Source organism: Fringilla coelebs, assembly GCF_963513975.1.
Source record: "Fringilla coelebs genome assembly, chromosome: 13".
Lineage (NCBI taxonomy): Eukaryota > Metazoa > Chordata > Aves > Passeriformes > Fringillidae > Fringilla > Fringilla coelebs.
In genome coordinates this window covers 13,356,436-13,380,805 of record NC_140039.1, presented here as the reverse complement: position 1 = coordinate 13,380,805, position 24,370 = coordinate 13,356,436, and the positions used below count along the sequence as shown (strand labels likewise).

General features: G+C 48.1%; 1 protein-coding gene across 3 annotated transcripts in view; it reads right to left on the bottom strand.

Moving 5' to 3' along the window:
* MTMR14 (myotubularin related protein 14) overlaps positions 1-24,370 on the bottom strand; it is a 31,271-nt gene that overhangs the window by 702 nt on the left and 6,199 nt on the right. The window contains exons 5-18 of one of the 3 annotated variants that reach the window (XM_084214668.1): positions 23,874-23,934; positions 23,257-23,379; positions 22,656-22,729; positions 19,826-19,896; positions 19,155-19,229; positions 16,754-16,820; positions 15,690-15,775; positions 15,378-15,454; positions 15,119-15,155; positions 13,587-13,657; positions 12,913-12,962; positions 12,567-12,705; positions 9,688-9,864; positions 2,825-2,980 (exon numbers count right to left, since the gene is read on the bottom strand). In XM_084214668.1, coding sequence (XP_084070794.1) covers positions 2,825-2,980; positions 9,688-9,864; positions 12,567-12,705; positions 12,913-12,962; positions 13,587-13,657; positions 15,119-15,155; positions 15,378-15,454; positions 15,690-15,775; positions 16,754-16,820; positions 19,155-19,229; positions 19,826-19,896; positions 22,656-22,729; positions 23,257-23,379; positions 23,874-23,934 — 1,264 coding nt within the window. Of the gene's footprint in view, positions 1-2,824; positions 2,981-9,464; positions 9,577-9,687; positions 9,865-12,566; positions 12,706-12,912; positions 12,963-13,586; positions 13,658-15,118; positions 15,156-15,377; positions 15,455-15,689; positions 15,776-16,753; positions 16,821-19,154; positions 19,230-19,825; positions 19,897-22,655; positions 22,730-23,256; positions 23,380-23,873; positions 23,935-24,370 lie in introns of those variants that run through there. The other 2 variants (XM_084214670.1, XM_084214669.1) reach the window with 2 other exon arrangements.

Below are 24,370 nucleotides of genomic sequence, written 5' to 3'. Positions count from 1 at the left end.
CCCTCCCCTCCTCACACAGATGAAGCCTGTCCACATGTGCTGGGCCTGGACAGTCGCTTCCAACCTATTTGCAACCACTTCCACCAGCCCCGCTTCACGTGCCTGTGCCAGCACAGAGAGCTCTGTGGAAGGGGGGATGAGAAGGAGCGGACAAGGTGACAAAAGCCCCGAGGAACACTACAGCCATAGGAAGAGGAGAGCTGAGCACCGCTTTACTTCTGCTCCCCAGCATGGCTGCTCTCAGCAAACAGGAGCAGAGTAGGGCATGACTTCCCATGGGACCTGCTCTCTTCTCCTGCTGATCCACACACCTGGTTAGGGGCAGGGGGAAAACAGCAGAAGGAAGGCAAGACTAGCCAAGGGAGCAGGGGAAAGCAAGACTGGGGCCCAGAGGCAGCTGTTCCAAACTCTCCAGCCTCAAACGATCCTTGCTGTGGTGCCTCTGCGACAAGCCAGTGCTTCCCAGAGAGATTAAGACATTCCTCAAAGGTCACTCCAAGGGCACAGTGCGAACCTTCCCCATAAAAAATTCTCTTTAATCTTCCAGCGCCTGGGCTGGCTATAAATTGGCACAGCTCATTTGAATGGAAGTGTTAACCACCCACAGCCAACAGCTTCGGTCCGGAAACAGCAGCAAGAGGATATGGTGGGAGGCCTATAAACAGCAAGCGATGCCGAGGCAGCCAACCAGGCCGCTGTTTACTGTGTCTGATAATAAAGAGAAGCCAGAGGGCAAAAAAAGGCAACAACATATCTAAACACATTAGTGATGCTTTTTGGCAACCTAATTAGGACGTGGAACTCGCAAACCTGCTAGCATTTAAAATAAACTCCGTGAAGGCAGGACTTACTTGCACCCGAGTACAGCGATCTCAGATGTCACGCGCAGAGGTAAGCGAGGGCGTGCAGCAGTTAGATCCCGTGTCTTGTGGCTCTCACACCTCTTTACAAGGCAGATTTTGTATTTGGGTTTTTCGGTTTGTTTTGTGGAGCAAGACACTCTAAGGCACAGGGTCAAGCAGCCAGCCACTGCTCCACACCAAGCCCTGCAGACTGGCTGCAGTATTTCACCCTGAACTGTTCACCGCGAGGCAGGTCGTGCTTCCTTGCCAAATCCACGGCACTCTGCCCCGCTACACTTCCTACAGCCTGCCCGCTTGCCTGCAGCTTGGGGTGCGGGATGAGAGGAGGCTGTCAAAGCCCCAGCTCGAAGTAAGCCCTGACAAGCCCCACACAAGCACAAGAAGTAGGCTGTGAAAAGCATACCTTCATCGAGCTGCTGCCAGTGAAGATGCAAAGTGGGAACTTAAATGGAATTAAAAGAAAAAAATCATACTGTGTCGGGCTGCAAAAACTGGGATAAAACCACAATGGAGTCCTGAGCAAACAAGGCTGATGCAGAACAGAGAGAGGGTAGAGGCTCTGGGTTAAGCTCAACACAACACCGCTGGGAACTCTTCATCCTTTCAGTGCAGTGCCTGGTCCCAACAGCTTCAGTTGAGCAGTCCCCAGCCCTCAAGCAACCCACAGCTTTAGTGAATAGCTGAACAGGGCAGAGCACCCACAGGAGAAGCACCACCACTGTTCTCCTCCTTTTGAATCCACTGCTGCAAGCAGTCATTTTCCAAACTGCATAAGCCTAAGGCCTATCAACTTTGATTCATGTTTCTCTGTTGAATTCCCTATTCTGACATTAGATCCAACTCCAAGGGCAGCAATAACTTGCTGGTGATCAGCAGTGACTAAGCACAGCCAGGCTCAGGACACAGTAAAGCAGTCACTATTCAGATGCCCATCCTTCAGTCCCTTCTGCCTTTCCCATCTCCAAAATACTGCAGGAGCAGCTCAGTGTGTCCTCGGGAAAGGAGAAGAACAAATCCTGGCCAGGCCATGTCCAACATCTCTTGCAATGTTTTGATCTGTCGATTCATGGATCTTGTAGCTTCACTGTAACTTGAAGGCAGCTGCTCTACTCTGTTCAGCAGCACAGCACGCAGCCACACGAGACACAGAGCCAGGGCAGGCAGCCTGTCTCACAGGACACACGGGTTTTCACGTCGCTTGCCCTCAGCCTCCAAAGCACGTACTCAGATCTCAGTAAGGGACTGAGCATCTGGCAGCACAGCTCTAGCATTGCTTGCTAGCAGCAGCCCCTGATCTGCCATTTCAGTTTCTTGATGAAGAGTTTGCAGCCTGAAGGCACAAACCAAGGCACTCCTCTAACAGCAATTAAAGAGCATCTCCAGTCTTTCAAGCTTCCAGAGGTGGATTTCTATTTGGGGAGGAATATTTGCCTCCCAGCCATTTCATGTGGCAGGACACAAGGTCTCTGTGGCTCTGCACCATCCAGGCACAGCACCTGAAAATGATACTGCACAAGCCCAGACAAAATTTGGGTTACAGAAGGAAAGTCCTTCTCTTACTCCAGCAAGGATCTGACCCCAGTGGGGAGATGTAGGTGAGCAAAATCAAAAAGCAAGAAATCTGGGTTACCAGTCCTGTCCTGACAAACATGAATCCTCAACTGCACTCAATTATACCCAAATTCAGCATCTTCAAGCAAGAGAGAAAAAACCTCTTCTTCCTACAGAAAGCAAAGTGCTCCCCCCTCATTAGGCAGAAAAAGTGCCATTTTCTTTCCGTGTTCGGCATAAGCAAATAGTGCTCAGGGATTGAGTTTGTGGATAGAAACCATCGAGGCAGAGAAGGTGGAACAGTTCGTTATGGGCTCCCAGGCTTCTCCAAAAGTGCCAGAGTGATAAAGTTGCAGCGCTCGCAGGCAGCCAAGAGACGCAAGGAGAGATCCTGCATTTCAGACACTTACAGGCAAGCGTTAGAGAACTCATCCGGGAAGCTGCAAGGGAGAGAGGCGTCTGCGTTCAGGATTGCCTGCTCCCGAATACTGCCACACCCTGTCACCATCTGCCAGCTGCCAAAGTCTGTGGAAACGGAAGATCCGGGCAGAGAATGGTCGGCCGATCTGGGGCAGAGAGAGAGGGAGACGGCGCCATCAGTCAGATCATTCAGCTACAAGCTTCTCACTGCTGCTGCTGCCAGGGACCTGCCGGGCGGGCGGCCAGCAGCGCCCGTGCCAGCGCTGTTGACACGCAGGGACCAGGGCGCAACATGCAGCTCGAGCTGGGCCCCAGACCAAGCCTTTCCTTTGAAAGTGAAGGGAGAGCCAAGCTGGCTGGGGCCAACAAAGCAGCAGGAGCACACCAGGAGCTGGACAGTAGAGAGCCAGCATGAAGCAGATGGCCATGCAGAACTGAGGAACCCATTAGTGAGATGGACAGCACATCCTGCCCTGAGTCCTTCACAGATGTAAAAGCTGTGCTGTATAAGGGACATTCCCCTGTTGCTCGTTGTAGCTGTTAGCACATCCCAGGGCAGCAGGGCAAATCAAGGCTGTGACTTGGTTAGTGCTGGGAAAGACTTACAGATCATTGTCCCGGCAGCAGTTAGAAAGCAGATCACTCCTGAGCCATTACCACCAGATCTGAACAGAGCCAAGGCTCAAGGCATACCCAGGACACCTACCCCCTTCATTTCTGTATTAAAGAAAGGGCTGTGCCAGAAAGCAGGTGACAAAACATTTTCAGGACAGGCTAAATAGCCAAGGAAGAATAATTGATGTATGCAATCTCCCACCAGGAAAGAAGCATGAAATGCAGCAAGTAAGTCTGAGGAGTCCCTCCAAAATCTCAGAGAAGAGGGCACAATCACTTGAGACAAACCCAGAGCTCTTGGCTTCCAAGGGAGCAAGCAATTATTAAGCCTTGCTGCACAGCAGAGTGTACATAGCTGGAAGCACAGCCTGTGGCAGAGCTGCTCAATTACACACTACCAAGATCTTCTGGATAATTTATCTGAGTTCTGCTGGGCAGAGAGCAGTGCTCCAGCTCTGCTGGGCCAGGTACTTGCACGCTGTCTTCACAGCTAAGAATAGCAGTGGCGCACTGCAGCTGCTCCCCAAGGGACCAAGAGAACAGCCACAAAGACAGGCTCTCCCACAGCAAGAAGGACCTGAGCTAGACTGGAAAGCAAGAGTGGGAAGAGATGCACAGCAGGAAACCTATTTGCAATCTCGATCTAATTCCAGGCCTGCCATTTAATTAGTCTGATCAATACAGCCAAGTTTGAGCAGTGTGAAATGTCCTAAGCTGGCTGTACAAGCACAGAAAGGGAGTCACACAATTCCCTGCATATCAGCTTCTCATCATGGCTGCAAGTTTGGGGGTAATACCCCTGCATGGCAGCTCAGGCTCTGAAAGGACATGACAGCAGAAATCAGGGAGAGGAGAGCTTCACCTGTCTCACACAGATCTTGTTCTCTGGCTGCTCAATGAACTGAGGAGTGAGGGTCAGAGTATTGGGAGAACCCTGTATTGCAAAATGGTGCTTTTCCTGGGGTACATAATGCCCAAGTAAGAATGAGAGCACTTCACTGAAAGCAAAAGCAAAGCATATACTGTTAGGAAGACCTCCTGGAGATCAGACAGGGATCTTCCCTGGAAAGCAAGGAATTTGTAAGGGAGGGGGAGCTGCTGTTCAGTGACATCTACCTCTCTCCATGCCTTTGGAAGATAAAGTGGAGGGAGTCAGTGTGAAGGAGAGCAGGCAGAGTGTTTGAGCCCACAGCACTGTGCTATGATGGAATCACAGTGGGAACAGTGCAGGATGCCAGGGAGAAGCATGGAGGAATGCTGCCTCAGTGCAGAGTGAAGAGGAAGATGTCACCTCCCTGAGAGCACAGCACAGCCAGACAGGAAAAACAGGAGTGTCACACATGGTGACACAAAATTGAGCTAAAGGAGTAAAGAGATCTGTAGGCAATAGGCTTGGGCTGAAAGTAGGCAGAGACAGGATTCTACCAGAAAAAGTAATGAGCTGCTGAACAGAGAACAGGTTTGTGGCCAGATAGAAACAAAGGCTTTGGAGAGGGCAAGCATGAATGGCAGAGGAGGGCCTGGACTACAGCAGGATCTCCAGAGAGAACAGAGAGCAGAGTTCTGCAGCTCTTGTAAAGGGAGAGTAGTATCTGGAGCCTACTGAGGAGACTCTGCCCACATGGCAAGCCATGATCCAGGGCAGCAGGGACAGCAAAAATATCCCTCTGCCCAATATCATCAATCACACCAGTCAGATAAGTCTGTGCTAAAGAAGGTGAACAGAAAATTGTTTTTTTGCTTTGGGTCTGTGGCCTCAGCTTCCAGGTGCTGGTCACCTTCCATGGTTGTCAGCTGAGATTAAACTGATCTTACACCACCTCTTAGAGGTGGATAAAGTCATCTTTTGAATTCTGCCATGGACAGGCTGATAAAAGCACAGTGTATCTCCTGCAAGACTGACTTGGTGACTCTCTAGTCCTCCATCCCTTCCTGGGGTCCCCAAACCAGTCAAGCAGCTGTGCAAACTTAGTAAATTTCAGCTAATGCAACAACACTAAGAGTTCAAGGCAGTCAATTCTGTGCCTTGCCTCCAGACAGCACAATAAACACTTGTCAATTCATTGAATAAACTGATTGACTCTGCGATGAGTCTAAGTAATTTCTTTCCCAGCCCAGAGATCTGAGCCTGGCTGGCAGAGGTAAGATACTGTGGCACACCTTTCCCTCTATTCCCAAAGCCTTCTCAAAGGAGGCTCCTGAGGAAATGTCACAATCAATAAGGATCTTGAACAGCCTCAAGAGACAGCAAGGGCTAAGCCTGGGAAGACACAGCATGGGAAATTTTGTGTTCTCACTGCAGTGGCAACAGAGCTTCTTAGAGGTTGAATTTGGCTTGAGACCAAGACTAGATGTCTGGGGTGACTGCACCCCAATGCAATCCAGTCAATGCTAGAGGTGAAAGTCTTCCTGTAATTTCTACCCTGAATATTTCTTGTAAAATCTTACTGCAGAACCCCAAAAGAGCTTCAGTGAGGCCCTGGGAACAAGCTGGAACTGCCAGGACACCAGAACAAGTTCCCAAGTCTTTAAGAACAGCATGCCTGCAATACATGACTGCCATGCCAGAGGCTGGCTAGGAGTGAGGGCAGCACAGAGTGCTGGGAAGCAGCCGGACAACAGCAGCAGAGCTGACATGGTTAGAGGAGATGAGATACAGCCAATCTTCAAGTCGCTGTCTCTGCCACAGACATCTAATGGCAGACAGAAAAAGAATCAAAGTGAGCTTCACACACCCACCTCTTCAGGTCCACGAGTGGGAAGAAACTCCCTCAAAAGTGCAAGATTAACTAAATTAGATTAGCAAAACAGAGATGAGCTGCAAGCTGTTCCTTCACACAAGAAGGGACCTCTCGCAGGCCATAAACTGGCAGCTCCTAACCTGGAATGGTTCCTTTTAATTAGGTCAGTGCTTTCCATGCAACATGCTGCACAAGACAGTATTTCAGAGCACATGGACACTCACTTGCCTGCCAGAGAAGAGTCAATACCGGAGGCAGAGCAACAGTCAGGGTTCCTTCCCTTTCTTAATACATAACTGAGATGAGTGCCAAGTGCCAACAGCTAGGCTCCATCCTGCCCCGTGCTGCTCCTGCTCACCTGGCGTATTTCCACACACCTAGGACTATTTGGGAAGCAGCTCATTTGCCAGCATATGTTCTTGCCTCAAACTGAAGCATTAAGTATGTTCTGTATGTTCAGGCAGACTCTGACAACCTGGAGTAAAGGGCAACCCTTCCCACCTTTGTGTGGGAAATATTGGCAAGGAGTATGGCACCCTGCCAAGCACTGCAAATCCTGGCTGAATCCCAGACAGTTATCTACACGCTGGGATAGGGCCCGAGCAGCCTGTTCTCTGTGAGCACCATTTCTGATTGCAGCACATAGTCATGTGCCAGCCAGCAAGCCCATTTTGTGGCATGGTCATGCAGTAATTCCAGAAAACATTGCTGTAAACAATTCCTCTCCTGCTGTGGTCACTACCCCAAGGTGTCACATTGCATGTACACCTTCCGAATGAGGTGGCTGTAAAAGGAGCAAGACACACAGTGCACACACACTCTTCTCACTACCACCAAAACACCCAAAGCCAAGGGGAAGCAGCTTCTCTGTCCCATTCTGCTCTCACTGTGCTCCCTCCAGACTCACAGCTCAGCCATCTGCAGCCCTTAAGTAAGGGAGTTCTCTGTGACTGCTGGTCAAAGCAGATCCTCTGCAATTTAACTCCTCCAGATCTTGACTCTCTAGATCATAGTACTTTGGGTTTTGTTTAATTGACTTAGCAAAAGCACATTCCCAAAGATTATCCAGCTGCTAATCCACATTAGTTCTATGTAGACACACACTAAATCCCTGACACAGATACAGAATTTTTCTGCAGTGTCATGGGACGCTTAGACTGCTGGTGTCAAATGCAAATACAGGAAAAGGTTTGCAAACTGCAACTCCACTGCATGCAGGGGGTTCAATCTGAGGCACACTGACTGCCATACTAAGAGCTCTCTGTAGAACAAGCAGCACCTTATTCTACTCTGCAAATAGTCTATGCAATCTCTTCCTCTGTGTTTGTCTTCTGCAGATGTGATCTTACCATCATGTTGAAATAAGCTAGAAAGACAGATGGGAATTGCCTTTGTACTGCTTTGCCTTACAAGAACCATCCTGGAATTTACCCAGGATCTCTGGATCAGAGCAAGATTCACAAGATGGGCTGGTAATGTGACAGCAGCAGCCTGTTGACATTGCCTGGCCAGGAGAGGGGCTTGGCTCCTAAAGTCTGACTGGGCATTTGTGACCCCTTCTTTTCAGGCAGTCCAGTTCTCCCCTCCTAGGCCATGCTCATGTCTCCTGCTGACTTGCCTTTTTGTTCCCTCCAGAGCTCCCCTGCCTGCCAGCACCTGGACTGGGCTGTTGACCTGAACTACCTGAAGGACACCTGCTGGCATTTTACAAGCAACCATTTTAACCACTGCAGCAGAAGTTGAGGAAAGTGGTTTGTTGCTATGGCCACGCAGAGGATTAGGAAGTCAAGTATAGTGGTTTCTTCATCTCAAGAGCCCTGGGTGTTGACCTGCCAGCAGCACTGCAGGAATAAAGGTATTTTTGGCATCCTGATCAGTCTCTGTGCTCCTGCTTTTCCATCTTAGTACCACGATTTTTCAGGAGGTGAAGAGACAGAAATTACCTCTTCCTTCTGTCACAGTCCTCCACCCAAAATGGGATCTACTGTTTCCTTCAGAGTAGAAAATGGTGGCTGAAGGTACTGTGTTATCTACTAGACCAATTCAGACTACCACAGCTGAAGCAGGGAGACCAAAGGCCAATTGGAATGACACAACCTCTTTCAGGAGAAAACATACCGTGCTTAGAACACAGAAACTGCAACCCATGACAGTGTCTGATAAGGCAATCCTAACCCTCACTATGGTGCTCTTCCCTCTACTCCTGTTTCTCCTCTTTGCTCTTGCAGAGCAGTCTGGCTGAAGCATTACAAACTGCTTCGTCCTGAGCACTGCTGCAAGCTTGCTACCAGCAAGCACTGAACAGCCTGTCAGACCTTGGGAAGGGCATGGGACCACACACAGGAGTTGCGGCACTACCATTGTGAACAACGCAGCTCCCAAGACAAGCTGTTTTCTTTCCAGTATTTTCTTCGCTTCTCAGGAGATTCTTTCCATCTTACAGAAAATGCAGAGGTGGGCATGCAGAGGTGGGCCCCAGCAACAATTCCAACCCCTCCTATTGATATCTTTCCCTGGGGAGAACAGTTACCCTCGTTTATGAAAACTGTCAGACACTAGGGTTCTTCTCTGGAATTGTGAGACACTTGTTAAGAAAGTCTTATAAATTTTCAATGCTTTACTTGTTTGTCATTTTATTTTCCATATGATGAGAGAATACTCAGATTTGGCTGGTGGCTGATTCAGAATCACTACAAAAAGACTTATCAGAAAACTTGCAGAGGCTACACGAGCATATGACTCTGTTAACAGCAACCTCTTATCTCAGAGTCTCTTTATTCCATGGTGGCCTAAACACACAGTGTTTGCTCCACAGCTCTGCTCTTTCTTCCCTAGGCCAGCTCATGGCTCGATGCTGCCCTATCACAGGGTCAGACTCCAGAAGAGTGCCTTTACTATGGTGTGAGATTAGGCTCAGGTCCAGGGTCCCCATTCCCCAGCAGGAACACTCAGCCTTCAGGGCAGAATCCTTTGTGCTGGCACAGTGCTCGAAGCTTGCTCCCAGCAAATTCCTACCTCTGCTTGCCACCAGCACTCAGTTTTTTCCAACCTGCATCATCAGGAGGGTCAGCAGATGAAAAGGGGGAGAGGATAGATGCAGAGTGAGGTCTGCTTGGTTTGAAAAACTTCCTTCCTGAAACACCACAGCCATTTCAAACCCTGGTGGATGTGTTAGACAGAGAAAGTGCTGTGAGCTGCAAGCATGCAGGATGCAGAGATGCCAGAGCTCAGATTTGAGGCATGCGCTGAGGACAGGCATACGACAGCTGGCTGTTATCAGCACAGCTCCTTGCTCCTCTAGGGGCTCAGGCAGGAGTGTCTGTGTTCAGTGGCCAGCACTTCACATAAGGTCAGACTAGAAAGGAAACAGTCCTCCTGAGGTTTGTCTGTAGATACAAACACAGGTGCTCCAGTGTTTCCAGAACCACACAAGCGCAGCCCTGCACTCCCTTTACCAGACACTCATTTTGCTGAGAAATGCCCTGCTCCCACCTCACCTGGATCTGGGCACTTCTAGTGGGCTGCTTCCAATCCTCAGGAAGTTATCAGAATGGGTTGATGAGGAGGAGCTGGAGGACTTGACTTCAACCAACCCTGTGGAAGGCAGCCTGTCTTCAGACTGCTGCGCTCTGCTCCAGAGGACAGCCTGCGGTGATGATGCACAGCTCTTCCTCCTGAGGGATAGAGGACGTGGGTGAGAAAGCCGATTTTTCTATGTACTCCAACTAGGAAGCCTTTCCACCACAGGCTGGAGTTTAGCCCAGCAGCTACAAGCTCTTGTTTCCACTGAACCCGCCCTCCTCCCTCCCAAGGAACCATGAGTCACGGTAAAAGCTCAGGGAGGGGGTACACTGAGCTCAACCCATCTTAGCCCATTCTTTTATAGATCACCATCCACGTGACCTGGAAATCAGAGACGGGAGAATGCATCAGCCCACACACACACAGCGATTGCTTTGTTTAGTCTAGCAGCAAAAATGCCTTGAGCAAGGGGCCTCCCAGCGGGGAAAGACCCTTTCAATCTGCTCCAACTCCACAGTGTGTATCAGCCCAGGTGGGCGTTCATGCGCACCGAGGGTGACAGGGACACACCACCAGCGTTATTTTCCCTTTCAGCAATTCCCTTTGGGCACCACTGACCACACTTCTGACCATGTGCTTACAGCTGACAGTCACTCCAGAGGTAGGTACACTTCAGTTTTTTCTCTATGCTGACAGTCCAAACTGCTCTGGCTTCTTTCCTAGCCAGCACATTCAGACTCAGTCATGATTCACTGTCCATTGCTGCATCAGGCCGTAGCTCACAGTACCATCCAACTACATGCCAAACAAGCACACATCTGGGACTAATTCATATCACTGCTGCTCCACATTCAGAAGATTTTCCTGCTTACAGTTGTTTGGTTTTTTTCCCCCCTGGAAGAGTCCCAAGAATTTCTCCCCTTCCAAGACCACACTGAATTGGACAAAGACTCCCTATGCACAAAAGTAAAAAAGAAAAATTTTAAAGCAAACAAACTCTAGGGAAACTCTTCCTAAAACATGGAAGGGGATCTCAGCTTTGAGATCTCAAGCACTGTCAGCAAGTGCAGCTAAAGACAGGCTCATTGTACAGTGGAAAGTGAGATATCCTCCCTTCATTTCTTGAAGGGTGTCCACCCTCAAACATCACACCACAGCCTCTCTTAAGCTTTATTCATCTCATGTTATCATAGCTGCCAACATCTCCAAGTACAGCCTGCAGAAACAGGTCTGAACAGCTAAAAATCAAATGCCTCTCCCTGCACAGAGACTGTGAGGCCACCTGTTTTCAGGGCAACACAACAAAGTACATCCCCTCATGCTATGCACAGCACAGCTCATGCAGCTTGTAGCAAGCTCAATGTATTCCCCAGACTACAGAGCCACAGCAGCCTGCAGTAAAACCCCCGTGACCAATCTTCTCACTGAGCACTCATGGCAATGCTCACAACCTTCCCCTTTCCCGAGCTCATGCCCCCCAGCATGGCCCAAACCATCCCTGCAGAGCAGCTGCTGGCCCCAACACAGCCTGAGGTCTCCCACAGAAATAAAAGCAACCCAGAGCTAGGAAGCACATTGCAAAATCAAGCCCTCATCCACACAAGTGCAGCTATCTCCTCCAGCATGCTCTGGTCACTTCACATCTTGTAAAAAGCACACACAGGTTCTGTGCAGCAGAATCTAGAATCTAGTCTGTATGTCCTGAGCACTCAGAGCAACACAAATGCTTCCAGTTCACTACCCTGCAGCCCTGCAAGTGGAAAGTTGTTCTCTACTCAATGCAGTCACTTTGATGTGGATAGGTAGGCTCTGTGTGTTAAGAGGACTCCGTGTTGCTCACTTAGCAAAGAGTTTGGGACACTCCATCTCCATTTTTTGATTCAGCAGGGATATTCTCCTTTCCCTTCTCAGCACTTTAGACTGAATATACAATGTGCTTTAGAAAGGCTGCTGCCACTAGCATGGCTGCAAGCTCAGTCCCAGAGGACTTCAAATGCCTCCAGCACAACCCAGATTTAATTTAAAATAATTGCAATATAAAATAGCATCTTCACATGTGCTGAGGGAGAAGAGAGAAAAATTAAACTGAGAGGGGCAACCCTACAGCAAGGCTCTGAAATCCCCAAACAGCACCAGAAACTCCACAAGCAAGTCCAAAACCTGTCCCAGAGCAACAGAATTGCCAGACACCTTCCTCTCTTCCAGACAGCCACCTGCATCCCCAGGCAAGTCCTCTGTGACCCTCTATCAAGAGACAGTACTGAATTCTCCCCCGGAAATGTCTCTAAGCAGTGCTGCAGGCAGGAACTGCTTTCAGCTCACACACCTCATGCTGGTAGAGGGGCTAAAATTTAGAGGGAATTCTTAGCAACCCAGCCCAGCTCCCACTAACTGCAGACACTCCCTGTGCATAATGTCTTTCCTAAACTCTGATTAAGCTTCATTTTAGGGCAGCTAAACCATCTGCACTTTTCCCCAGGGAGGCTGCTGTGAAATGTAATTTTTCTGGTAGTTTGGAACAATCTTTTAAAAGTAATGAAATCCTTTGTGGATGAAGTTTAACAGTGAAACTGGTGAAAATGAAACAAATGTGCTTTACTCTCATATATGTACAAACTTTGGAGCATGCCTGCAGAACCCTGACAGCCTCTCAACATGGGGTGGCCTCCAACTTTTGATGCAGAAGCTCTGGAGTACAAATTGCAGCAAAGCTTCTGACAGCCAAATTCCTCCCCCCACTGTAAGGAATTCAGCTACAGTGAGCAAACCTGGAGGGCAAGACACTTCAGAAATATTTTTTCCATCAGGCCCAGAGCTAGCCTGATGGAAGCCCACCAAGTGGTTTTCTCCTCACCATGCTGCTTGAGCCTGTGCTCCTGCTGGCATCAGCTCCACTGCTTCATAGGTAAAGCTCCCAGCTGCTCCAGGGGAACTTTCCATCCCCAGGGAGAAGTCACTGCTCAGGCTTGTGGTGCTGCCTCGGTCTTTCTGTTCTAGAGAGAAGAAAACAGAGCTACCTGAAAACCAGCTTGGTTTCATTCACTTTCTCTCCCTTTCAGCAATACACTTTCCCATGCCCTGTGTTCTTGCAAGGCCCCACAGGCAGCACACCCATTTGGGGTCATCCTGAAGCTGGGAACCCAAGCACACAAGCAATGAACCATTAGCAGCACCCAGGGGCACTGATGCTTGACACTCACTGAGCATGCAGATCTCTTCCAGGGTGAAGCCAGGTGGCAAACTCTTCCTTCTGGGGAAGGAAAGACAAAGTTACCTCAGGCACACTTCAGGGCAGGCTGGCCATAGCCAGGTCTCCGTCACACACAGCAGATCAGAGTAGTGGGGAATTAGCTGTGCAGGGGCAGAGGGGAGAGGATGGGCCAGTGTGCATTGTCTGACTCCTAACAGTGCCAACCCAAACTCCCTATGCTTTGAGAAGGTGGCAACAGGCAGCACTGCACATGATGTGCTTATTCAGAGCATCTAGGGTGGGCTTTGCTTCTTTCTGTCCCTCCTGAAGTAAGGAGGTTTTATGCTGGGCAGTCTGTTACAAACCAGCCACCCCTCTGTGCTCACCAGTGCCTGATGGAGCTTGCTGTGCAGCCTGCTTGAGCCACAGCACACATCTCTGGGCTCACCTGTGCTAAAGCAGCCACGGACAGTCAGTAGGCAGAGAGCACATTTCAGCATGGACAGTTTTTCAGAGCACAACGTGGCATCTCACAAGCCTCGGCCCCGTTTTGCAGCCTTCAGAGTGCAGAATAAATTAAAGAAAACTGGGCCAGGACACCAGGGCTTCCATCTCCCCAAAGAAGCAGCACTAACAAGCTCCCTGGCTCTGTAGCCCATGCAGCAGCAAGCACAGGCTCCTTACCTCTGTGACTTCAGAGCAGAGAACTCCTCAGAGGTGATGTGCTTCAGAAAATTGAAGCAGAAAAAGAAAATCTGAGCAAAGGGAAAGAGAAAAGCGGTTCAGGAATGAACCCGAGGCTCCATGCAGCCTCTTATCTTGATGAGGAGGTGCTGGCAGGAAGGAGATAGCAAAAAATCTGCAGCTACCAGTCTCCAATGTGCCACAGGCTGCCACACTGGGCCTTCTCTTCCATGTAAACTGCCCCTCTGCTCCCTGCCACGGGGAGGCCCAGAAAGGAAAGGGAACAAGAAGTCTCCTTATCAATGCCTTGCACACATGCTGCAAGCCCACAGCAGGTACTTATGCCATCAGTGCAGAATGGAACAGAGATGGCAGCAACTGCTTACACACCCAGGTGAGCATCAAACCCAGCAGGACTTGCATGGTTAGAGCCACATGCTCCACCTCAGCAGCAGACCAGTACCACCTCTAGAAGCATGAGGTACCTACAGGATTTGTGGCCCCAAGCTCGTGCCCTGCCACACCCCCACTGTGCTCTGCATCACTCCCCCCACTGTGCCTCTGCCACCTCACCCACACCCGTGCAGAGCTGTGCCCTTCTCCTGGGAGAAGTGGGGAGCAGGGAGGGCCAGAGACAGCCAGGTACCCCCTCTCCTGCTGCAGCTACTGACTCCACTCATGACCAAGCAGCCACCAGAGCAGAGCTCCCAGGCTTGAGCCAGTAGAACTCCAGGAAAGGAATGAACAGGAGGAATGATACTGACTCTTTCAGGGGATTCTGCACCCCTGAAAGATGGGAAATAGGCCAGGGTCGTGTCTCTGCTGTTTGAAGGTAGAAGACTCCCTAGTAAGGTGAGAGTTTGACGAGCAAGGGAATAGCAACAGGGTTAGACACACCCCACCTCTTTTCTATTCAGAAATGATAGTGCACTATACTGCAACTATAGTCAGAGCAGTCTTCTCTTGTTGTTCAACAGTGAAAGATTTTGAAGAGAATTACTTCCACTAATTTAAAGTGTCGCCCAGACCCACATGTGCACCCACAGACACATCCCACCAAACTCACACACGAGAACCAGCACAGGCTGCTCCATGAGCCTGTGATGACATGCAAGCCACATGCAGCTGCAGCACCCAGGCAGGAGGGCTGGCACTCAGGACAAGCACACAAGACTATCCAGTTTTATTTTCAAGGAGTGACACATCTTAAGCATCCTCCTCACTGCTGAGCTGAACAGCAAGTCCTAGCACCCTCTAATGTGGGGCCTGAACACTAATGGCACAGGAAAGAAACTGGCAGGAGTGACACCCCCCAAGAAAACTGTAGCCTGAGAGAGAAGTAACCCCATAACTTATGCATCACAAAGTGACAGGACAAGGCTCTTACCTCTATTTCCAGTACCTGAACAATCTTTTTAGAGCCCAGCCACACCACTGATACTACCAGGAGCAGGCAGTGAATGCTGCTACCATAAAAAGATATCCTGAGAACACAAAGCAGTGCTCAGCCACTGCCCCAGACCAGCACTCACCTCTTCTCCTTTACTGAGTCGATCAACTAACATGTGCCTGGAAAGAGAGCAAGGGAAGCTCAGTCACACGCCAGAATTGGCAGAAGAGTACAAGCTGTCAAGAACAGCCAGATGCCTGAGCCCTCAGGTAAAAAAAAAAAAAAGGCATCAGCCCTTCGTGTCCCAGCTCATTGGGACCTGCTCAAACATCAAAATGACCCCTCAAGGCTTCTCCCTGTTGCAGGGGGATGCACATGCGAGTAAAACTTATCATGCCTACCCAAAGAGAAACCAGTCATAGGCCACTGTCAGGTAGAGAATCTCAGATGGCTCCAGGGACGAGTGGATCAGCCCATCCTGCAAAGCAAACAAAGCCTTCAGGCAGCAGCCCTGGGGACCAGAATTTGGGAATTCATGATCTGCTGAAAACTGTCACGATGATCCAGGGTACCCATCTTCCTCTACCTGCCTGTGACAGCACGTCCAAAGGAACAGTAGGAACATTAACAGCTCCACCACCACTGCCTGGTGACAGTGACTCACCCTCCAAGCAATCAGCCCCAGAAACAGAGGAGGTCAGCCAGGTACTCACAGCCCATAAGGAGAGGCGCAATAAGGAGATGAAGAGAGGCGTTCGATCCCAGCCGGATATACAGTGCACCAGGAGCCCGCTGTCATCTGCTCCAGGGGCAGGAAGGAGAAGGGAAAAAAAGGATGTTGCAATGAAAGGAATGATTTCTTTATGGCAAATCTGTAGAGACAAGCTACTCTCTGTACCCACAGACCAGGCTCAAGAGCAGAGCTCAGCCAGAACATTTTGTCTTAAATACAGCAGCCAGCCAATTGCTCAGAGTGTCCTGGGTTGTCAGCAGCACCAGCTGATGTGCTGTCCTGGTCCTGACAGCTGCTCAGGACACAGAGTCATTAGGTATGAACATCACTTTACTATCCTGAACATATACCTACCCAGCTGTAACCCACTATCACAATCTGTTCCTACACTGGTGAGAAAACAGCTTCAACTGAACATTTTTTCAGTCTCACTAACCTTCCTACTGCACTGAGCAGAGGCACACACAAGGCAAAAATCCTACATGCTACAGAAAACCTGCAGTGTGTCCCAACACAGCTACTCCAGGAGACTATAGCTGGCCATGCTGTCAGAGCCAGCCATGGCTCCATCCATCACTGCTAGGTCATAGTGCCCAGAGGGAATGGGATGCCACACAGGGCAAGAGACACTCTTTAAAGAGTTGGAGTGTCCATGATGAAAGGGGCTGGAAGGGGCTCTTAAACAGGCACCAAATGAGATCCTGTGTTGGCGAAACAAAACACAGGTAACCAGCAAAACAAGAGCAAGAGTGAAAAAGCAAAGACACAATGTTCCTTCTATTTGAGTTTAAAGGAGTAAAAAAATAGTCTAAGTTTTCAGATATCCCTTCACGTTCAGGAAGAAAGGGTTTTCAAGGAATCAGCAAGTCCCTCTCTAAGAGGGGAATTGGAGTTCTGAGATGGTAGGACCATCACCCTGTTTTGAAGGGAGAGAATTAAAAGTGACTTCTGTACTGGGAGTTGATCCACAGTGGCACATCAGCTATTCTTCCAGGGACAGTGACTGCTCCAGTTACACTGCTGGGAGCAAGGAGTTTGCCTTACCATCACTATTGATAATGGAGATCAGCAGCTTCAGGTAGTTCTGTGTCTGCTGTACAAGGTCCCAGCTCTGCAGAAAGAGGAATGTTTATGGTAAGGGTCTACCCACAGACAAAGGCTGCTCTGCAGTTCAGAGCTGCTCCATCCAGAACAGCAGCAAAGCAGAAATAACCACATGGCCATTCCTCAAAGTGACAGATTTCCCCTTTGTATTAACCCCCCCCATCCTCTGCAAAAGGCACTCTGGGACAAGATAACAGGTAGACAAATAAAGCAATAAAAGGCCATCTCTACTGTCTTCCTGGCTGGCAGAGGAGCTGCTTTGCCTGCAGCCCCAAAGCTGCAAGCAGCCCCTGCTCAGAGAGGCAGCAAACACCTGCAGAGCACTGACCCAGTTCTGCACACGTGCACTTTTCCAAGTGGCTGAGCCACATTCCAGCCACATGTGCAACACCAGAAGCATGATAGGATGTGCAGGCCAAGGCCAGAGGCCTGTTCCCACAACCCAAGCACTTTGCTCAAAACTCTGTGGTCCTTGAAAATGTCCCCAGCTGGCTGCTGACCCTCACCCACCCTCCAGACAGGCACTGGGATTCTTCAGTAACCCCCAAGTAGCAGCAGAACTACAGAAGCGCTCTGAACTCAAGAGAACTCCAGTACTACAGGACATAAAGGTGAAGAACATCAGAACAAGAGCAAGCTTGCCACTTGACCATCATGTCACAAGCAGATGCAGGGAAATTCAGTGGTTTGATCAGAATAAGGACTAGCTCAAGGGAAATAAGACAGCACTGGCAAGGAAAAAGCAGAATGGGACACATTTCATGGCAGAAGTGTTAGTGGTGCAAGTGACATGTGATCACAAGCAACACAACCCTCGCTGTGTGCCTGCATGTGTGCACATCTGTGTGTAACCAAACTGAAGACCAGAGTCAGACAAGGAGCATATTGCTCAGCCATGAAGCCTGCAGAGCCACAAAACATTAGGGAAACGGGGAACACCATCAGCCTGCAGCAGAAAAACACATAATTACAAAATCTTTTATCTGCCCAATTCAATCCATCTTCTGCTTATTTTAGAAGGCATCATCCAATTATCCAGTCTGATCTCTATATCACAAACGAGAAAGTTTTCTTCAGTTGCCCCACGTAAAGCCTGAGGCTTGCACTTGGCAACATCTTTACCCAGAGAAGCATCTCAAATAGGGGTGACAGCTCATTACTCCTTTGGCAGCATGTTCCAGCAGATTATCCTCAAAAGTAACATGCAAGACGTCTTTTCCTTATCTGAAGGCTTGATTTCAGATGCAGATATTGCTTCCTGTGTAGCTCTTCTTCCCCAGATTGAAGAGTGCTTTAGAATTACTATTTTCTCCCTAAAAATGTACTTATACATTAATCACCTTAGTGATTAGCTAAACAGACTGAGAACTTCAGTTTTGAGTGAAGCATGTTCTCCAGGCCTCAAACAATTTCTGCATCTATTTATTACACCCTCTTCAATTTTTAATATCCTTTTAAAAATATGGGCTGCTCAGTATTCTAGTGAACAAGTTTCTAGCCATACACAAGCTCTACTTCTATTAGTTCTGCTTCAACTTTTCTGTGATTCTGCTTATGCTGGCACTTAAACAGTATTTACATCACTGACAACAAACAGTGGCCCAGCACAGGGAGCTCTGCTGATTCTGTGGTGCTTCCAGCCACAGGGCATAATAACGTGACATGCTCCAGCACAGTCAATCCCCACAAAAACTGGAAGATCCACTGATGTGTGAAATTGAGCATACTAATCAGTAGTATAAGGTGATACTCCCTGTTGTGAACAAAGGTAGACTTTGAAGCTTGAGCAAACAGAAGAGTTCAGTTACTGTTTGCCATGCTGTCCATAGTACAGAGTGGAGACCTGCCATGGCCAGTTATGATTCTCTACTCCTCTCCCATAGGAAGGCACCTTGCATGCCCATGAAGAAGGTGCCCAGTCCCTTAGCTCTGCCCACAGAGCAGAAGGCTGACCTCTCTCAAGACTTCCCACAGCCAAGGCAGTCTGCCCAGGGCAGGTCCATGTTGAGCTGAGACTGAGAACAGGTAATAAATACTGCTTTCTGTTTCCTGTCTTGTTCCTTACCTTTGTTAGCAACCTATCTCCCTAATGGATTGCAAATTTTTGAAAGCACAAAAAAAGGTTTGACTTTACAGTCAGCTGCCCTGGGGCACAGCAAGCCACAGAGCTTTTGGGTACAAGATTTCCACTGCTGTTCTGAACTGTCAAGCAGCCTTGCCCCCACTGGGATGCTATGAAGTGAGCCAGATTACAGCAATAGGAGCAAGTCAGATTTCAAATCTCTCCTGGTCCTTCCTGAATACATTCCTGACCTCCCACAGAGACATCCACTTTGCTCACCTGGTACTCACTCCAATCAATATTCAGAGATTGGGTCAGAGAGACTGGGATATTTAATGGAGCATCTACATAGTCCTGTAAAAAACCCAAACACAGTTGGTCAGAGAAAAGTCACGACTCAAAGGGACTGAGTTCCAGAAAAAAAACCAAGACAACAAATGCCAAATGGTGCATGAGAAAAAAACATCTCAGCAAAACATCTTTGGATACAAAATCTTCAAGACGTAAGAATAAACTCAGACTCCTGGAAGGACTAATGGACCAGAGGAGCTTTTATGTGCTCCCAGCAGTGAAAGCAGGGCATATTAGTCTCTGAATTTCTGTAAGACTGCCCCACTCAACCATCCCCTGAGCAGGAGACAAAATATGAAGAAAGAACTGAGAACCAAGGCTATCAATAAGGTCAGAATTCAAAATTGGGAGCAACCCATATCTTCCATGAGAGGTCAAGCATCCTAGACTTCAGGATAATGATTAATTTATCTTACATATTAATTTTACAATCAATAATTTAGTACATTCTACATTCTGTATCTGTTTTGTTTGTCCTGTTGATTTCCTCCTTGTGATTAAAATTAGGCACGTGACATACAGACCATCACTGAGGAACTGGGAGGCAAAACTTAAACCCAGTAAAACACACAGCTCTCCATTTTGTAACATCCATGTACCTGTTTCCAGTTAAATATGAGACCTTCAGCTGTATAATCACGGTCTTTGTAGTCCTTAAAAAATTCACAGCCTGCAAGAAAAGGAGATAATGAACAACGATTCAGCTAACTGGTATCTAACAAGTGAAGTGCCTGTGGGACTAGGAGTGCTGGCAGCCCCAGGCTCCAGAAAGCCAAACCAATCAAAACTGCTGCCTGTGGGAAGAGAAGAGCAGTAATCCTCAGTACACTGCACAGCATGGCCTCCAGCAACAACAGCCCAGGGCACTCAGCAGTACAGACACTCACACAGCAAAGGGCAAACTCCAAATACAGCAAATGGAAGCTTGAGGGACTGATTTAATTTTTTCCTGGACAAAAGGTTTCAGCAAGGAACTATGTTTTGCAGGGCCTTGGACTTTTGCACAGATCTAAGGCATCAGCTTGACATGCTGAGTGAGAAGGAACCATCAAAAGAAGGTGTTGGCAGAGCCCTGGGGAAAGCCAATCTTCAAAGGACATTTGCTGCAGGGGACAATAAAGGGCTCTGTCAGAGGTGGCTTGCTTTCTCTCACATTTAAGTCTTCTCCTTCAAACATGGGATTTACCCCATCTGAAGGAATGGGGTACATAACCACTTCCAAGCTGTCTCCCAAGCCCTCCCCTCCTCAAGTGTGTCCTTTGGCTCAGCTCTTCTCAAACAACTATTTGAAGTCTGCTGCAAGCCGCAGTCACTTAGTCACAGCTGAGCGGCACCATTAGCACTGCAGCTGCCTGCAGGCAACAGAAAACACCTCTGCCAGTGTGCTGTGCACACCTCAGCAGTGCCACAGTGCCCACACCACCCAGATACCCCTGTGTCAGGCACAGATATGGAGAGAGATTCTCACCCCACAAGTCATAAGTAACTTCAGTGGAAAAAAAAAGAGAAGAAAAGAATCTGTGCAAGGATAGGACTAATCCTCAAATATGCAGTCAGGACACAGTCTGTCAGTTGAGATTTAACTCCAATTAAACAATGACTTCATGCAAAGAATGGGGGATTATGGCATAAGTGTTGGCATCCACAAATACCAAAAGCTTCTACAGATACCCCATTTTAACTCAAGTCTTTCACTCCAGACAGCTCCTACTCTTCACTTGGTAAAATCTGTCTGGATGGCTGAGCCCAAAGAGTGGTGGTGAATGGAGTTAAATCCAGTTGCTATCTGGTCCCCAGGTTTTGTGGTGTTCCCCAGGGTTCAGTATTGGGGCCTGTTTAATATATTAACTGATGATCTGGATGAGGGGATCAAGTGCACCCTCTGCAAGGAGTGGAGTCACCAGCCCTGTAGGTATTTAAAAGACAGGCAGATGTGGCACTCGGGTACATGGCTTAGTGGGGGACCAGGCAGCACTGAGTTAATGACTGGACTCAATGATCTTGAAGGTCTTTTCCAACTACAACAATTCTATGACTCTGTTTGGACACTGCCTTGCTCACCTAAGGCAACAGGATCTCAGAATAACTTCAGAAACAAATTACAAACCAGAAATTATTTCAGTACAACCCTGGCAACATCAATAAGAATGTATCATGGCGTTTGGCCAGTCACTAGAGGGGTTGTTGATCCTTAGATGTGTATGCCTTAGATTTAACAGAATGACAACATTCCCCCATGGACCAGCACTACTGAAATTAGGCAACATCTGCAGGGAGTATTTGCAGTTTCATAAGGTTTATCTCTAGTGTGACAGTGAAGAGCTGCTAAAAGAAAGCAGCTGTCCCAGAGGGCAGAAGAGGAAGGACCATCACTGAATAATATTGCTTACCATATGCAGATCCCTAAACAGAAACAACTCTGCAGCTTAACTCTATAGTCACTTCTTCATTCCTTACAGCCCTACAGAAGACCTGTGTACACAGCCTTTGTCATGTTCCAAGTCTGGTGATGTGTGCAGCAGCAATATATATCTGTGCTATGTACTACAGAAAGCAGTAATACTCTTATTTCTGTACACTCTGGCAACCTGCACGGCAAACTTGATAAAAATCTTCATGCAGCTTCTCTGAATTGTCACTAATTACTATATAAAAGGAAATATACCTTTAAAAAATCTTTAAGAGCAACAACTAGCAATTAAGGAAAAGTCTGGGTCTGGATCATGTACCAGAGTTTTGTTAGTTTTGGTTTTTTCTCCTCTCCCTTTCTTTGTGCATTAGGGAGAAAGAAGAGTCTGCGGACAGACCTCAGGCACAGCGGCCTCGCATCTGATCCTGTCGCCAAGCCTGACATCAGCAGGCAGCAGGAATATTCAGTTCATCTGTAAAGAGTGTGAGTGACCCAGCAGCGGTTGCTAGGCACAGGGATGGATATAGCCAAGGAGACAGGCTGCAAAGGGCTGCCTCTGCTGTACACTGCAGGCTCAGGTGAACTGTACTGCAAGCACTGAGGATGTCTTACAGCGAAGCTCTGGAACACTAGACTAGAAATTACCCTTAAGAATTGGGTCTTTACATAACAAAGAACAAGATATATATTTTGCATCAAGTAGTAGTTTGGAGTTGCAGAGATGTCAAAAGCCATCTTAACCAGCTCCACCTCTGGGACTTTTCCTCTGTGCTTGAATTAATAAGGACTGCTGAGAAATTATTTTGCCACCTCAAAGAGTGCCTAATGCTGACTCACTGCCAGAGCATCCACGTTCATTGCACTGTTCTCAGTTTAAAGGAGTTTTTCTCCAGAAGGTACATAGGAAACATTCAGCAAGTCACAGTCATTTACATATACACACACAGAGTTATTTCCCAGTGCCCAGAAACAGATTGTCACCTGTCCCTTGTGAATCCCTCTGGACATCATTCCTGTACCTGGATATGGGATGGAGAGAAGTGTGAAATCAGCATAACGTTGAGCTTTGTCCACCTTCTCAGAAGACGTCACACTGTACAGGACAAGAGGAGAACAGCACATATTTACAGAGTGTTTTTTGCACAGATGTCAGCACCCAAAAATCTACCTGTTGCATCTCCCTGGGCTATGACTTGACTCAGCTGTGAGTAGGGGCAGAACTTACTCAACACATCCACATAAATATGTACAGCCCAAAATCATTAAGGCTTTTCTCTAAGATAAGTAGGAGAAACAGCTCCCTCTGTTCCTATGCACAGAGAACTCTGTTGCTGTCTCCCTTCTGAAGGGGTGACTGTCTCATTGCTATAAGCTCTACAGGGAAAAAGCCACTCAGACTACAGAAGACAGATGAAAGCAGCTGTGTTGCCCATTCATACAGTTTTCTATGGCCTAAAACCTTGGGGTTTTCTTTACAACATCAACTAACCTATCCTGCTGTAGAATTCTTTCAGAAACTGCTCCCGAGATGCTGACTGCACACCTGACAGCAATTCACAGGTAAGGGCTACACTAGCTGCAAACCAAAGCCTGCAAAAAACCAAAAGAACCCAGACTCACTTCAAGCCAAATTTCACCTTCTTGTTTTCCACCATCAGGTCACAGATATATCGGACAGAGAGGTATCGAAGCAGCTTGATGTCGTGCCCTCTGACCTTGTCAAACAGCTGGGAGTCCGCATTTCTGCAAGACAGGATGAGGCAAGCAAGGTGAGCCTGATTCTTCCCAGATGAGCTACAGTTCTTCCCTGAACCATTTATAGCCATAAGCAGCACAGCCCAAGCAGTCAGACTCTGCAAACTGACACTGCAAGCTTTGTGCTCATGGTCCCTTCCCACATCTCACTCCATTCTGCAACAAACACATATGATAAAGCACAATTTGTACAGGCTGGAGATGTACTTTTTGATGAAGTAAACACAGTCACAACCCTTCAAATACATTTTTAATGGCTCTACAGATTCCTGTCTCCAGCCCTTCCCTCTGAAAATAATTAGCAAGCTTCAGCCAGCCGTTAATACTCAAGACTCTTTTCCAAAAGCAAGGAAAGTAAGACCCTGAGCCTGGTGATGGTTCTCAAGCCTGTGCTCAAAAACCCAAACTAGAAAAGAGCAGAACTGAATGGCTAAGCCAGTTCAGCAAACTCCCTTTTCCTCATCCCAGTCATGCATACAAACCTAAGCGCAGAGTCTTCCTCGGAAATGTCTTCTGCATCTGCCCAAGCATCATCAGAACCTCCTGCAAGAAAGGCATTAAGAAATGAAGCTTTTGTGAACCAACTTCATCCTCAATTTGACAAGATATGTATACAAACAAAAAGGTCATGGCTTGGTGCCTTCTCTTCACACCTAAATGTGGTCCCCCACATTTCCTCTTCCTGAAAATCTTGTTTTTGTATGTAGCCCACACTTTCCTTGTCATTGCAAAGTACCTGAGCAGGTCAAATCCATGACTGACAGCCAGAGGATACTTCAAAAATTGTATGTGGTGCTTTTTTAAGCCAAGTTTCAGTTCCCACACTATAGACACCCACTACTCCCCCTGAAGAGCTTTCCCTGGAGTGCAGTATATCTCATCATTAGCAGCATTGATTACCAATGATTAGTCAAGCAACAGCAAGTTCTAATCCTCTTTCCTCCATTATTCCCATCCCCAGTGTTTGGGAATTGCTACA